The following is a 16,729-nucleotide window of genomic DNA, read 5'->3' as shown; positions in this document are numbered from 1 at the left end:
TTGTTTTTTTATGGGAACAGGGCAGTGCTCCGCACTCGGCCCGAGTTTCTTCCCAAATTTGTTTCCCAGTTTCATATTAACGAGGAAATAGTTGTTCCGGCCTTTAACTCACCGGGTCTTTCCGTGGGTGAGGCCTCTTTGGATGTTGTGCGGGCCTTAAGGACTTATGTTGACCGCACTTCTTCGTTTAGGAAGTCGGACGCTTTGTTTGTCCTCTTTGGCTTCCATAAAAAGGGTTGGCCTGCTTCAAAGCAAACTTTGGCAGCCTGGATCCGTATGGCTATTTCTGAAGCTTATCTTCATGAAGGCCTACCGGTCCCTCCTTCTCTGAAGGCTCATTCCACTAGGTCTGTGGGTCCTTCGTGGGCAGCTCGACGTGGTGCCTCGGCAGTTCAGATCTGCAAGGCTGCTACGTGGTCTTCTGTCCATACCTTCGTGAGGTATTACAGGTTTGACACCTTCGCCTCTCAGGATGCTTCCTTCGGGCGGCGGATTCTCCTTTCTGCACAGGAGCGTCCCCACCCTTAAAGGATACTGCTTTGGGACATCCCCAAGGTATCCTGTGGATACCCTATGGACCCTGAAGTAGAAAATATGAGATATGGTAAGAACTTACCCTTGTTATCTCTATTTCTACGAAGTCCATAGGGTTCCACAGGACTCCCGCCCTGTCGCACCTGTGCTGCAGATGGGCTTTGCTCTGGTCACCGGTTTTCCGTCTCCCTCTGGTGAGAATGTGATTCTTGTATGTGTCCAGATCTTTGTTCTCTCTCTTCCTTCTCCTCCTCCGGCCTATGGCTTGGTAACTAACTGAGGTGCCTTGGCTCGGGGGCGGGGTATAGGAGGGGGACCTAGTGCATCCTGGGAGGCTGAAAGCTTAACTCTTTGGTGCCCTGCGACTGACGTCACACCCAAGGTATCCTGTGGAACCCTATGGACTTCGTAGAAATAGAGATAACAAGGGTAAGTTCTTACCATATCTCATATTTTTTTCATTTTTTTTCAAGGTGAAAAAAAATCCAATTTACTGATCGACGTTTCGGAGGTCGAACCTCCTTTTCCAAGATACTGACATAAAAAAGGAGGTTCGACCTCCGAAACGTCGATCAATAAATTGGAGGTTTTTTTTTTCACCTTGATTTCAAGCTGAAACCCTATAGGAGGGCACCAGAGCAACGTTCGTGCAGTGCGCAGACTATTGAGTGCCGGTCCATTGGCCATTAATAAATATATATATATATATATATATATATATATATATATATATATGTCTTAAGAATAGGGCCCAAATCTCAACACAGAATGCATTTATGATTCATATACACACAGCCTGAAGGTAATTTTATACAATATTTTCAATAATTTTGTGGCTCAAACAAAGTTTGTGTACATTGAGCCATCAAAAATCAAAGGTCTCACGATCTGTCATGCTAAAAATATTCCGTATTTCGGAATATTTGGATATGGGATACTCAACCTGTGTATGTATGTATATATGTATGTATGTGTATATATTTATATATTATGTGTGTGTTTAGGTAATGCATCTATATAAGTATGTCCCTTTAGAACTCTCTGGGGTTAATGGGCTCTTTAACCTAAGCGTTATATTCCTCTCATATGAGTTTAGGAAGTTCTGGTTTGGCACTGCGGTGATTCTGAGAGTCATAGTGTATAGTTCCATGGAACAATCACACGTCTCTGCTAACAACGCACACTCAGGTACACAGGCCGCATCTCCCACTGAAGCCGCTCCAGACTAAAGACCAGGATTTAGAAAGTAAGGTGACTGCAGAGTGGACCTCTGGTCAGTATGGTTTTCTGTGCGACCAAGCGGTTATAGCTGCTCACAGGGAAGCGGTTCCTCATTCCATTCCGAGGTGGACACTTGCAACCCTTTTAAAGATACCGAGCTTCTGTGCGAATCGCACACTTAACGCGGCGCCTTTCCTGATTTTCTAGCAGACTGGTCGTAGTAGCGTGTAACTCAATTGGTAAGCTGTTTGACTGCAAAGCATGAAGTGACAGATTAGTTTCACAGCAAGGTATGTCTAAATCTTTAGGGTACCCCCTGTCAGGTCCGTTGGCTCCATACTTGGGAGCTCTCTTACCTTTCCTTGTCTTTCAGATTTCAGACTTTCTACCCTGGAAGTAAATCAGGTGGCTCAATGGACTAGAGCTCATGTTTTACAAATCTAGACTGTGACAGTCCCAGGTTTAATACCCAAGACTGGTTTTAAGCACGCCCAAGCTCGTCTGATCTTGGAAGCTCAGCAGAGGTGCCTGTTTAGTACTGGGATGGCAGGCCAACTGGGAATTCCTGGTGCAGGAGCACTACGGTTCAGGCTTGCGTGTTTGTGGTCCCAGGTCCTCCCCTGCTCTTTCCATGGTTTCTACAGGGTGTGCATTGGTAAGGCTTTACCAGTGCGAAATTTACAAGGGAAATACTGGCTGGTGGAGTTGCCTTGATAGCGAGGATTCCACGTATCTGATGTTAGACGTGCTACTCTATTTGGGGACTATTTTTTTTTTTTTAGTGTCGACTTCATTTTTGCTCCAGTAGAGCGTTTGGTTGGTACACAGTACAGACTTATTGGACTGCATCTGTTGAGTTTTACCTATGTGGTGATTCAGTCCTCTCATAGGGCAACTAAATTTGCCTGTGCCCAGTCTCAAGCGCCAGGTGGTTGCGTAGGAAAGATCTTCTGAGCAAGAAGTGGGCTCATAATACGGCTTTTAGGAGACCATGATTGGTTGACGTGTTTTCTTTTGTCTACTGGGTCGACATAGGAGGGAGTGTCAGTCTTTGTGTGTTCTTTAGATTAGCTTACCTCTCCTGGTTGCCTTAGATTGTAGGTATCGCTCTTTGGGTCACTGGTTTTGCTAGTGATTCCTGAGTATGTCCTTTTCTATTTAAGTTTCCTTTAGTTGCTTTCTGGTTTCCTGTTACAAATATTAAACAGACGTTACCTGGAGTATATTTAATGTTAGGTTTTAGTCTGCTCTGCTCCGCAGGTAGTCTTTCTTATGTTTCATCGTTCCCTAGTGTGTTCCATATCCCTGTCGTGGTTATGTTAAAATCTGTTGTTGCTCTCATGCCTAAACGTAGCCCACAATTTTTTTGTGGCTTCCTTTGGAGATTGGACCATTAATCGTACACTGTTGATACTTGCCGGTGGGTCCAATTATTTTACACCCTCTTTAGAGATCTGTGTCACAGGCCGTATGATTTTTATCATGTTTTCATGTGGCGCATGGGTTTTTACGTTTCTTCATCATCGCAGGCGACCCATCGCTGTTGCTCGCATGGTTGTTGTGGTCATCTGCATAGCTCATTCTAATTACCTACCAGACATGGGCTGATGTTGATGATGTGCTTCCATCACATGGAAGTCTGCTGCTGCTCGGTCTTACACACCGTGGCTCTCATACTTTTTCCTGCTGTTCCGTCTTTATCTTCCTCAGGCCACCAGTGGTTACGGGTTTTTGGCTGGAATCTTTGAGGGTGCAGACTGTTTGTCTTCTCGGTAGCTTCGGTATCTGTTGCCCTGCTACATGTTCGGCTACTTTCCTGCGGGGAGTTCTTCAGTCTCCGTGGTGTTCCTGCTTCTGAATTCACAACTTTGTGGTGATAACCTGCTGAGTCCTCCAATTGGTTGGGTTTGTGCTCCTACAAAAAGTGGACCACCTTCAGGGTTCTCGTCGACAGTTGGTTCTTGTCTTTGTTACGTTTAGTCAGAGCTTGGAACTCTGTTTAATACCCTTTTGGATTTATCTTTTCTTCTGGTCGGGATGAGCTCTACACATTGTTTAACTCTTTTGTAGCTGCCGGTATCGACCTCCCAGGTTGATCATTCTTGTGATTCTTCTTTAGTAGGCTGCAGCTGCATCTTCACTGTCCCAATTGTGGTTCAGGTTCTTGGGTTTGATTCTCATATTCTTTTCCAGGCTTTAACAAGATTTTGTTGGTGCTCTGTGTTTTCAGAAAAGGTCCCAGGGGTGGTCCAGGGCAGTACTTGTGCTTGCCAGTTTGACATCTGACTGTACAGGACATTTTTTTTTATGCAGGGTTAAGATTGTCCGCTGTTCTCTGGTCCCTTCTTCATGTTGGTCACAGGCGTCTGCAAGGCTCAGCACTTTCCAACCTGCGGAGGTCTGCTTTGGGACCCACTGTATATGCTCCAGTGTCCCCTAGTGGATGAAGTAGAAAATAGGATATTGGTGCTTACCGATAAATCCCTTTCTCGGGTTCCATAGGGGACACTGGACACCCCTTCCAGCGCTGTGCCTTTATTGCAGTGTTGGTGACTTTTAGCTGCAGCTTTGTCTGCAGTGTATAGTTCAGTTGTCACTTGGGTTGACTGTTCCCGGTCTTGGACCTTCTTTGTTCCTCCTTTGTTGGCTATACTCCCTGGCTCCACTTGTGCTTGGTTCATCTTAACGGAGTTCGGATGGGGTATAGAGGGGGGAGGAGCCAGTTACACTTCTGAAGAAATTTAAAGTGCCAGGCTCCACTCTCACACCTGTCTATACCCCCACTGTATATACTCCAGTGTCCCCTATGGAATCGGAGAAAGGGATTTATCGGTAAGTACCAAAATCCTATTTTTAATTTCTTGAGTCCGAGAATGTGTGTAGGTGTATGTGTCTTTAAGGACGAATCAGACTTATTGTGAGCACTCGAGGGTTAAATATTTTAGGACTGATGCAAAGTTTTTTTATTTTTTCCCTCAAACGATGGACACAACTCCATCTCCTCTCCACTTGTGGCTGAAGGGGCAGAACTGTGTGGTAGCAGGGTGTGTGTAGGTAGAGTTTAGCAGAGGAGTCTCTGTGAAATTGCAAGCTATATAGAGTAGGGCATATATATGCCTTTTTTTTAAAAGGATCTTTTTCATCAGAGTCTGGTCTGATAAAGATTAGGACTATTAAACCAAGCATATGAATAGAGACTTTGTTGTCACACAGATGAATATGAGTGAAAAACCTGTGTTTTTATTTATTTTTCTCCTATTTTTGTGCATGCTGTGCAATGTGGTTATAATTCTGGCCATTTTCCGGTCAACTCTGCAACAGCTCCTTAGTTTATAAGGGTAGTCTATTCACACTGTTAGTATATACACGCGATGGAGCATATCAAAAGCTATTTCAGTAGCATCCAAGGACGTATGATTCTTGATACCGGTCTTTGCTCATCTAGCCTTGTTACGCCATGCAGCGCGATATGCCAGGCGTGAGTGAGCCGCCAGGTCCTGTGCAACTCTGCTAGAGTCGGGTGTCTTCTTTTTTTTTTTTTTTTTCCCCGAGAATATGCCTAAATCGCATTGCGATGCAGCTAGGACGCACCAGGAGACACTTATGATTAATTTAATATGTCACACCTGTATATCTGTGTGCAACGGAGTTTGCAAACGGAACTTGGTGTGGAAAAAAAGCTGTGGCCTTCATAATAATTCTCATGCTGATTGAGCGACTCGCACAGAGATCTGTTACATATCAAATAATCAGCAGTGTCTGCTGGAGCGTCCTAGTTGCATTGCGTTGTCTTAAAGATGCATTCACGGAAAAAAAGATGCCCGCGCTAGCAGAGACTTTCTCGACCAGGCGTGCTGAGAGGAGATGTTTGGCGAGACTGGAGCAAAGGCAAAGGTGGACACATTTATACCATTAAAATGCCTTGAAATGTATTTCGAAAAACATTAATGTTATTAATCTAGCTAATTTGTCTTTCTTCATAGCTTCCAAAGGAGCTTTCCAATGAAAATATTGATAGAACCATATTAGATGCCTTGCAGCTAGGGAAAAAGAGAGAGGAGCTTCAGTACTCAGACTTGGAGCCTATAGTAAAGTAAGTCTTTGATTATTTGAAACTGATGGTTTGACATGTTTTCTGTTCTCAATAACAAGTACCAATACACAGAAAAGCGGCTTGTGAATACACTAGAGTTTTCACCTTTCTCACCAATGAGCTTATACAACAAAATTGTATAGCACTAATTAGTGTTAAAGATAGAGACCAAACACCTTTTAAGAGTCAATCACAATTCTTCAACATAAGACACTTCCAGCTGTGATTTTATATAAAATGGAGTCCTTGCTTCACTTTAGTTAACTTCCACTTTATTGATTCCAAAATAACTTTTTTGTTTTGCTCCTTTCATCTCAATGACCTATCACATGCAGGAGAAAGGTTTTGCGCTATGTGACTCCATTTCTTAAACAAGATTACATTTAGTTCTACTATGCACTCACATTAAAAAGATGTTAAAAAGCATATCAAACCTCAGCTGATGGGTTTTAAATGGCAGCTTGCCATCAAACCTCTCGCCAAGGTCCACACGAATGGATAAAATGGTCACCCTAAAGTGTCCCAGAAACCTTAGGGTGCACATTAGTCCTTCCTCTTGTTTTAATGAGAAATAATGGATTTCCTTAGCAAAGTGCAATTTTCCTTATTCGAGTGGAATGTGTAATGCAGAAGATATATAATGAGAATATTTTTCTGTATTAGTGATGCCAAAACAGTTTTCTTTATTTGGGGTATCTAAATATTAGTGAAGCCCCGAAACTCAGAAGCATGAGTAGTGAACAACACCAATGCCCATTAGTAACTATTAACAGAAAAAGATGGTGAGGAATAGGACCTTTCTTCTTCAGGGTCCTTAGGGATCCACAGTGATACCATGTGATATTATGGTTGGAGAGATCCAGGCACCAAACAATTAAAGCTTCAGCTCCTAGAATGCCTCGGATCCTCCTCCATATATACCCCACCCCTAGTCATAGGCCTCCAGTTGTTTGTTTGGTGCGGCAGGATCAAGACGCACTTTTGTAATAGGGGAATCGCGCGCGGCAGTCCTTGCTTCTGGTGTCGGATGCACCAAAAGCCTGTTGCAGTCAGGGCCCGGGAATGTCTGCATCCTCACTACACCATCGGGGCCTTATTGTCTGACGCCGGGGATCGGCAGCAGACGCTTCTGCTGCCATGAGGCCAGCGTACCTGACTGGTTAACGCAGCTTAATGGAGGTAGGCGCTGCCCCGGCAGCTCTGACCCAGACGCAGTCCCTACGAAGGGGATTCGCGCATCTGAGTTGATCAGCGTACCCTCCTCGTGTATATGAGACACACAAGTGCGCTGCTGTAGCTGTTGGTCTCAGGAGGGTTTGGGTCAGTCTCTGTGTATACAACTCCTGTGGTTAAGGTATACAGGGCTCTATATCCTACCATTCCTGGTGTTTGTGTAGTTGATTTAGAGTCCATTGTAATTATATTACATATGCATTGTATGTGACTGTTTGCTAGCTGCTATTGACACTGTCTTTTATTTCTGTCTGTCAATTATATCACTATTTTTTCACTCCATCCTTTGGGGTGGAGTTTTTTCTTTGAGTACTTCACATTCATTTGAGATTTTGTGAAGGCTGTCACATAACATTGCATTTATTACGTTTATGAACATGTCTAAAGATAAAGGGAAACAGGAGGGGGAGCCCCCTGTGCTGGTTTCATATAAATCATGTATGGCCTATGTGTCCTCTCGGGACGTAAAGGATGATTTGTGTGTTGTCTGTTATAAAGAGCCACCTCACCAGTCCAGTTTACCTGTCTCTGGACAAGAGCCATCTTGGGTATCCTCTTTGTCCCAGGTAATGAAGCAATTTGTGGATCGTATGGCTGCTCCCCCAATGCCTCCCTGGATGGGGTGTCCACAGCATGCTGTTTGCATCTCCTATGCATCCTTCCTGGAATTATGTTTATGGCCATTCTAGTCAGAGTATAGCACCCTCTAATGTTGAAAGCAGACCGTTAGTTACTAAGGCGCCTCTGCGCATGTTATCTCTTTATCAGTCTGCTCAACATATGGATTCAGAAGCATTATCAGAGGAATCAGATTATGTGCTGGGTTCTTCTCCAGGGTCTAGCTTGGGGGAGGATGACCATCCGTCCACAGTGGATGTTCCTTCTTTGGTGAGGGCGGTTAAATCAATTCTAGATATTCAGAATGATGAACCAACTCCTAGTAAGAAGGCTTCAATGTTTAATCACCACCGGTAGATGATCAAGACGGAGTTTCCTGTATCTGAATAGCTCATTGAGATTATGGATGAGGCATGGGGTAACCTGGATAAACGATGTCTATGTGAATAAAAGAATAACATCTTTGTACCCTTTCCCAGCCTCTGTATGTACAAAGCGGGAGGTACCTCCTACTGTGGATGCTCATGTAATGCATTTAATCAGAAATGATACATTGCCTATTCCGTCGGCATCTTCCCTGAAGGATTCCATGGATAAAAAGATTGAGGCGTGTCTTAAAATGATTTTTTCATCATCTGGATCTGTTACTTGTCCAGCTATGGCTGGAGCCTGGGAAGCCAAAGCTGTTGAAGAATGGATGGGGGCATTGGAAGACCCTCTACCAGATGCTACCAGAGAACAGAGGATGCAGATCTCCCATATATGGGAAGCGGCTTCCTATCTGGGAGGAGCTGCGGTAGATGCTGGAATTTAGCTTCTAAAGCATCAGCAACTTCAATAGTGGCAACACAGGGCCCTTTGGATAAGAAGTCTTGCCTTTCTATGGAAAGGTACTTTTTGGAGCAGAGGGCCTGATTCAGACCTGGTCGCTAAGCTGTGAACGATCGCTAGTGGTGATTATCGCTTGCATGTCATGCGCCAAAGTACGCATGCACGAACCAGTCACTGCGGCCCGGAATCGTATGCTCATAGTACACAGACTGGCTGCTACTTTGAGTGACAGATTGCTCCGTTTATGGGTGGTGACAGGGGAAGGTGCTTGTGAACGGGGGAGTGGATGTGCAAACGCAGGCGTGACGGAGGTTAACGGGTGTGCATAATTAGCAAAGTAGCGTCATTGAACACTTCAATTGGTTGCATTTTAGCCTGAACTGATCACAGTGCTTGCGGTTGGGTAGGGGCTACCTAAAGTGCTGCGTGCAGCTCTGATGGGTCTCTATGTTCCCGATTTAATCACACACTTCCTGGAGATGATGTGTGCTAAGAGAGAGAGGTGGGCGGCTTTATACTCCTGCGTACGCTGACTGCCGTCGCCCTCTAAGATATAGAGGGCATCCTTAAGCCAGACAGTGCGATCGCAGGATTTGCATACCCGGCCCCTTTTGGCAGCAAGTGACCGCAGCTTAGCGATCGGGTCTGAATCAGGCCCAGAGTTGAATAAAATTATAGCTACTCTGGCGGCTTCAAAATCTGCAGGTCTGCCAATTGAGCCAGAGGATTACATGGTTTCCCTGGACAATCAGGATGCATATCTGCATTTTCCTATTATACCATCCCACCAACAATTCTGACGGTTTGCTGTCCTTCAGCAGCATTACCAATTTCAGGCTTTACCTTTTGGCCTGTCTACGGCTGTCCGGGTATTTATCAAAATAATGGCAATCATGACTGCCTATCTCAGGTGTCAGAGAGTCAGAATTCTGCCATATATTGGCGCAGACTCTGGTTGTTTTTACAAAGCCATCTTCAACTGACCATAGCCTGCTTACGAAAGCACGGCTGGATAATCAATTGGAAGAAATCGTCACTTTCTCCAACACAGCAGATGGTACATCTGGGAGCGTTGCTGCATTCTCGGGCACAAACATAGTTTCTGCCAGAGGACAAGATTGTGGCGCTGTCATTACGAATACGCAAGCGAAGCGTATCCATTCTGTTAGCAATGCAGGTCCTGGGATCAATGGTATCCACGTTCGACATGGTGGGGTTTGCTCTGTTCCATTCCAGGCCTCTGCAAAAGTTGATTCTCTCCAAGTGGAAAGAACAGTATCATCTAATAAGGTCTAAGAGGATCATTCTCACTCCAGAGGTTTGTCACTCTTTCCTGTGTTGGCTGAGAGAGGATCATCTGAACAAAGGGCGCCCATTATGGATTCCAATTTCGGTGATTCCCACCACAGACGACAGTCTTCGCGGATGGGGGGCAGTGACAGGTAATCGCAACTTCCCTGATCTGTCCATCTTCCCTGAAAGGTATCTGCCAATGAACATTCTGGAACTGCAAGTAGTGTACCAAGGCACTTATCATGGTACAGGACCTGCTCCAGGGCAGGCCGGTCCAGATTCGGTCCGGCAATGCAACAGTGGTCTACCTCAATCATCAGGGAGGCACAAGAAGTTACGCAGCCATTAAAGAGGTGACACGGGTTCTGATTTTGGCAGAACGTCATCTTCCAGCCATCTCTGCAATATTCATACCGGGAGTACTCAATTGGGAAGCAGACTTCCTAAGTTGCCAGCACATACACGCCGGAGAGTGGTCTCTCCATCCGGGAGTATTTCAGCTCCTGGTAAACAAATGGGGTCTACCAGAGATAGATCTCATGGCGTCACGTCACAACCACAAGCTCCCCCATATACGGGTCCAGAGACCATCAACAGCCTTTGTGGACGCACTGGCAGTAAGATAGTACTTCAAGCTGGCGTATCGTCTTTCCTCTGATTTCTCTCCTTCCAAGAGTTCGCAGGCGTCATTGGTTCACCGACATACAGAATCTATCAGTAGACAGTCCGTATCCTCTTTCTCTATGGCAGGATCTGCTAACGCAGGGTCTCTGACGGCATCCAGATTTACCTCGTCTGGCTTTGACGGCGTGGCTCTTGACTCTTCCATCCTAAGAGTAAAAGGGTTTTTATAATTCTGTAATTTAACGATGCTTAGGGCACAGAAGCCTGCCTCTGCCCGCATCTATTACAGAGTTTGGCATTCTTTTGGTCAATGGTGTTCCCATAGGAAGTATGATCCTAAGGTGTTCAGGATTTCCAGGGTACTGGCTTTTCTTCAGGCGGGGTTAGACAGTGGTCTCCGTCTGGCCACTTTGAGAGTGCGGTGTCAGTCTGGTTCCAGAGGAAGATTGACTCATTACCAGATACTAGAATTTTTTTCCATGGTGTTCTGCGAGTTCAGCCTCCTTTTGTTCCACCGGTAGCACCGTGGGATTTGTATTTGGTTCTTAAGGGGCTACAAGCTTCCCAATTTGAACCTCTAGACCAGTGGTGTCAAACTCTCTGGCCCTCAAGCTGCAGTGGAACTACACATCCCAGCATACAGTGCCACCGTTTTGCTATTAGGGCATGCTAAAACTATGGCAGGGAATGCTGGGATATGTAGTCCCACAAAAGCTGAAGGGCCCGAGTTTGACACCACTTCTCTAGACTGTATATTTGAAGTGGTTGACAGCGAAGACACTTTTTTTTTTTTTTTTTTTTCTTTCTTTCTTTCTTCTCGCTATCTCTTCTGCTTGCAGAGTCTCTGATTTGGCAGCGGTTTCTTGTTGCTCTCCATTTTTGATTTTTCACCAGGATAAGGCTGTCCTTCATACAAAGGAAGGATACCTTCCTAAGGTTGTGTCCCATTTTCATGTGAATGAAAATCTGGAACTACAATTTCTTCAGACTCAAGATATTTCTATTTTTGAAGCCACCCTGGATGTAGATTGTGCTCTCCGTATCTATGTGGAGCACACAAACTATAGAAAATTAGAGTTATGGTAGACTTACCTCGATAACTCCTTTTTCTTCATGGTCCATAGGGTCCACAGGGCACCCACCCTGACGCACCTGGCTGCATGGGTAGTTTTCTCTTTCGGTCACTGATTAACTCATTTTGTGTAAGTGTTTTTCTGGTGTACGATTGCTCTTCCTTCTCCACTTTCCTGCTCCTGCCTTGAGGCTTGTTAACTAAACTGAAGTCCTATGGTTAGGGGCGGGGAATATATGGAGGAGGACTTGAGGCATCCTGGGAGCTGAAGCTTTAGCTGTTTGCTGCCTGGATCTCTCCAACCATAATATCCAAATGGTATTCTTGTGGACCCTATGGACCTTGAAGAAAAGGAGTTATCTAGGTAACTCTATTTTTTTTAATTCATTTGACCATGAGTGTTTTTTTTTTTCTTTAGATGTCTTTCTCACCTCTTATTCATTAGACACTGAATTGCAAAATATTCTCGTCATAGTGGATATGTACTGCACCAGTGATCGCAAAATAAGTGCTATAGCATGTTCTTACGCACTGAAGGTAGTTGGGGACCTGGTTTTTAAAAACCAGCGGGTCCTGCAGGACACGCTCTGTCCGGTGTGCAATGCTGCAGCAGCCAATCACCGCCAGTGGCATCTTCTCAACCAATCGCCACTGGTTGATTCTCTCTACAGCTACCAGAATCACCCTGGTGCTTGCAGCTTCTCCTCCCTCTGTGACCCCTGTCCCTGGTGTCACTAGCCGGCTCTGTGCCCTCTTTCACTGGCATTACTGGGCAGCTGTGTGCCCCCTCCCCCTAGTGTTACTGGGCAGTTGTGTGTGTATATAGTGCATTTTTTACTCAAAAAGGGGACTTCAAAAAGAAAAATCCTGAGTCTGTACTATGCGCTGCCGCCAGTCGGTTATTGCTGTCCAGTAGCAGATCCATAGAGGGAAAGGAGAGGGGTGGGGGGTATAGAAGTTTCACCGTCTGCGCATTTTTTTTTCAATCATCAAAGTTCTCATCCCCTGCCTGCTTACCATTCCACCCCGGCCCCTTCTTGTTACCACTTATGGGAAATGTGGGAGGTCTCATTGGCGCTTAAGGGGCATGTGGGGGTTATCTGATGTCATGATGGAGGTCTCATTGGCACTTAAGGTAAAAGTGGGTGGTTTCCAATGGACGTGATGGATCTGATGGCACTTAACTTATGGTTTTGTGTAAAATCCCGTTATGATGGGTCCCAAAAACAGTGAATCAGAACCCCAAATAAATGTTGGGTCCCTGAGAGCAACATAATTATAAACTTTATGCGATCACTGTGTGTATTATGACACATGGAAGGTGTCTAGTAGGCATATGGAAGCTGTCTCTGTATATTGAGAAATATTGGTAGTGTCTCTCTGCATGCATAGTACGATATATGGTAGTTATGTCTCTATATTCTGACTTATGGAATTGGGGGGTGTGTATATTACGATGAATGGAAGGTGTCTGCATTTTTTTTTATGTATAAGCAGTGCCTCTGTATATTATGACGCATGGAAGGAGCTCCTCTGTATATTATGACGCATGGAAGGAGCTCCCCTGTATATTATGACGCATGGAAGGAGCTCCCCTGTATATTATGACGCATGGAAGGAGCTCCCCTGTATATTATGACGCATGGAAGGAGCTCCCCTGTATATTATGACGCATGGAAGGAGCTCCCCTGTATATTATGACGCATGGAAGGAGCTCCCCTGTATATTATGACGCATGGAAGGAGCTCCCCTGTATATTATGACGCATGGAAGGAGCTCCCCTGTATATTATGACGCATGGAAGGAGCGCCCCTGTATATTATGACGCATGGAAGGAGCGCCTCCGTATATTAGGACGCATCGGCTGCCAACTCACCCAATCCTTTGCCGCTAAAGAGAGAGGGAGAGAGAACGGGGGGTTCTGAGCTGGAGGAGAGAGCGTGGGCAGAGAGGAGAGAGACGAGAGAAAAACAGAGGCAACAACTGCTTTGTTATATTATCATGTCACAAAAACTAATTTTTGTTTGCTCCTTCAGGCAAATCTTTTCATCTCCATCCCAGGATCTCCTTCAAAATCGCAGTGTGTACAAATTCTTCCAGGATATCCCAAAAGAATCTGGTCACACCAATAGTAAGCAAGCAAATTATTATAAAACTTATAATGCATCAACAGTGCTTAGTATAGTTTTTTTCTGCTTGTCCTGTACTTAGAGATGTGTCCTCAAGTTCCATTTTTAGAAAGGATGACATACACTGAACATTTGAAATCTGAGCTAGACTAATGTAGTTGCAAGTAATGTGATGCAAGCTGGTTTGTGCTGCTTTCAATTTACCAAACATATAGCTATCCTTTTTATTTATAATGGTGGTAAAAGCTATGGGTGGCAGAGCAGAGATCATTTTATAATCTAAATCGGACTAATCTGTGTGGTCTTGGCTGGATATGGCTAGTTTAGTTTTAGAATGGCAATGCCAGTTCTATTGAGCTTGCAGTTTGAGTGTGTGACTCATCGGCACCTGTATTATTTGTAGAGGGGGTCATATGTAAAATGTTAAAAATCTGCTGTTCTCAGCCAGTTTACAGTAGTTTGTCTATATTATTGGTTCATTTATGGTTAATAGTCAAGCCCCATTATGCAACTTTTTGTCAGCAGGTTATTTGCATTCTGGTGCAAAGTATTATAAAAGCAAAGAATACCTTCCAGTCAAGAGGAGGGTGAGCTATTCTGGTAGTCAGTTGTTATTTATTGTCCTTGGCTAATCTAGAGAGGTATGGTGATTTCTCTTTTGACCAGTAGTTGGGCCCCAATTGAAGAGCGATTATTGAAATGATGTATGGTCAGAACAACAGACCAATAGAATAAATAAACTGTTGCATATTTAGTTCGGAGGAAGATTGATGAAAGTTTTGAAAGTAACTCTGACCTCAATCACTTTTTGCACCTAACTGACAGCTGACAGAGGAGTCTATATATACTAGATCCAATTTTGTTATCCCTCTGTGCAGGGAGTTATAGCTACTAGCTCTTGGCCTGTTGTCATATTTTTGGTCATCTCTGGTCCAGGATTGGTCCCAGTTATGTCCTATATACCACCCCCAATGAAGTCTCACACATCTGCTGGGCCACAGCTGCAAGTTATTGTTGACTCTTACAAAAGATATATATTGAAGTTACATGACCTGAGGGCTAGTGCTTTTACCCAGATTATAGATCTGAGATATCGTCTAAAAACAGTAGGGGTGCTTTTATTCAGTATTAGCCTCAGTCTTCATTAGAAAAACTTGTGTATATGACATCAGAACCGTTTATACAGACAATATTTACAGGTCTGTATACATATACTAATATCACGTGTTTTCTAAAGGCAGTTTAAGGACTTGCGCCAAATGGTTATTTCTGCAAGGAGACTTAATAGCACCATGCATTGTCATCCCTTCATATTAGAAACCTACATATGTCAGAGAGGGAGGGGGAGAGGGAGAAGAGAGAGAAGAGATTAGAAATGTGGCGCACCATAGCTCATAAGTTTTATTTAGCAGACCTAAAAAATATCCACAAGTCTTATAACATTGCTCATAGCTAAGAGTTGCTCCAGCACGGCAATACTTCCTAGGATGTCTTCAGCGTGAAATAGGAGTCCAAGGTCGGCGCAGTGTTTTGCCCCCACTGGTGCAGTATAAAACCTTGTGGTAACCAGTCCACAGAGCTATATTTTTTAGTACAATCAATGTTATAAGGCTTATGGATATTTTTTATGTCTGTTAAATAAAACGTGTGTGCTATGGTGAGCCTCTTCTTTTTATTTATTTTAACAGAATTTTCTGCTTCAGGGTCCATAGGGATCCACAGGTATACCATGGGCATATTATGGTTGGAGACCAGGCATCAAACAGTTAAAGCTTCAGCTCCCAGGATGCCTTGGGTCCTCCTCCATATATACTCAGCCCCTAGCCATAGGACTTCAGTTGTTCATTTGGTGCAGCAGGTTCAAGACGCACCTTTGTAACGGGACTGCTCTGGCAGTCTTAAGCTTTTATTTTATGTTATGTTTTTTTGGGTTGGTAGTACTATGCGTCTGAATTAAGACGCATATACTGCGACTCCATCTACCTTCGCCGTGCCGCAGCACCAGTAACTGGGCTGGTGATTTCTGCGGGTCACGGCTAAGCTTGCTAGCCGATATTGCTGCGACCAGGACTGCAACTGGATGTGCGGAGATGTCTGGTAAGGCGATTCCCCGCTTACGGGGAATCATACACTGCTGTCCTTTCTTCTAGTGTCGGAAGCACCAGAAGTCGCTGCTTTTATGGCCCGGGATTGTCCGCAACCTAACTACACAACCGGGGCCTTATCGTGTGGGGCCGGGGATCATCAGCAGACGCTTCTGCTGCCATGAGGCCAGCGTACCCGGCTGGTTAATGCAGCCTAGGGGAGGAAGGCGCTCACCCGGCAGCTCCTCCCCCGACCAAGACGCAGTCCCTGCGAAGGGTTTTGCACGTCTGGGTTGCTCTGCCTACCCTCCACGTGTATATGAGATGCTTGCGGTCCACGCTCAGTGCGCCCTATAGTTGTTAGTCTCAGGAGGGTTTGGATCAGTCTCCCTGTATTCCTCTCCCTTGGTTAAGGTATATAGTGCTCTATATCCTACCATTCCTTTGTGTCTGTGTAGTTGATTTAGTCTATTTTAATTTTATTACAAATGCATTGTATGTGGCTGTTTGCTAGCTGTTGTATTGACACTGTCTTTTATATCTATCTGTCAATTATAACTCACTGTTTTTTCTCTCCATCCTTTTGGGGTGGAGGTAGTTTTCTGAGTACTTCACATTCATTAAGATTTTTTGAAGGCTGTCACATACCATTGCGATTGTCTTTTTTCCAGAGGTTCCCAAAAGCGGTCCTCAAGGCTCCCCAACAGTTCAGGTTTTTGAGATATCCATGATTGAGCAAAGGTGGTTAAATCAAATTGACTGAGGTACTAATTAAGTCTCTTGTGCTCAACCATGGATATCTCTAAAACCTGAACTGTTGGGGAGCCTTGAGGACCGCATGTCAAAAGATAAGGTATACAGGAGGGAATCTGTTCAATTCCCGGCAGCGGCAGCCAGACTGATGAACAGATCCAGGCAGCAGCAGCCTGACAGCGCTGGAAATCCCGATCGTCCTCAGGTAAGTAATAACTAACCTAACCCTCCTTAGGGGTGCCTA

The 16,729-nt window shown here is 44.7% G+C and overlaps 1 protein-coding gene across 5 annotated transcripts in view; it reads left to right on the top strand.

The window, feature by feature from the left end:
- Nucleotides 1-16,729, top strand: part of ZCCHC2 (zinc finger CCHC-type containing 2) — a 133,464-nt gene that overhangs the window by 75,861 nt on the left and 40,874 nt on the right. For all 5 annotated transcript variants that reach the window (XM_088471742.1, XM_088471740.1, XM_088471743.1 and 2 more), the window contains 2 exons: nt 5,739-5,848; nt 13,556-13,650. In XM_088471742.1, coding sequence (XP_088327868.1) covers nt 5,739-5,848; nt 13,556-13,650 — 205 coding nt within the window. The remainder of the gene's footprint in view (nt 1-5,738; nt 5,849-13,555; nt 13,651-16,729) is intronic.

The sequence above is a fragment of the Taudactylus pleione genome, unplaced genomic scaffold, assembly GCF_031769625.1.
Source record: "Taudactylus pleione unplaced genomic scaffold, aTauple2 ptg000116l, whole genome shotgun sequence".
Lineage (NCBI taxonomy): Eukaryota > Metazoa > Chordata > Amphibia > Anura > Myobatrachidae > Taudactylus > Taudactylus pleione.
This window is presented reverse-complemented; position numbering and strand designations above follow the sequence as displayed.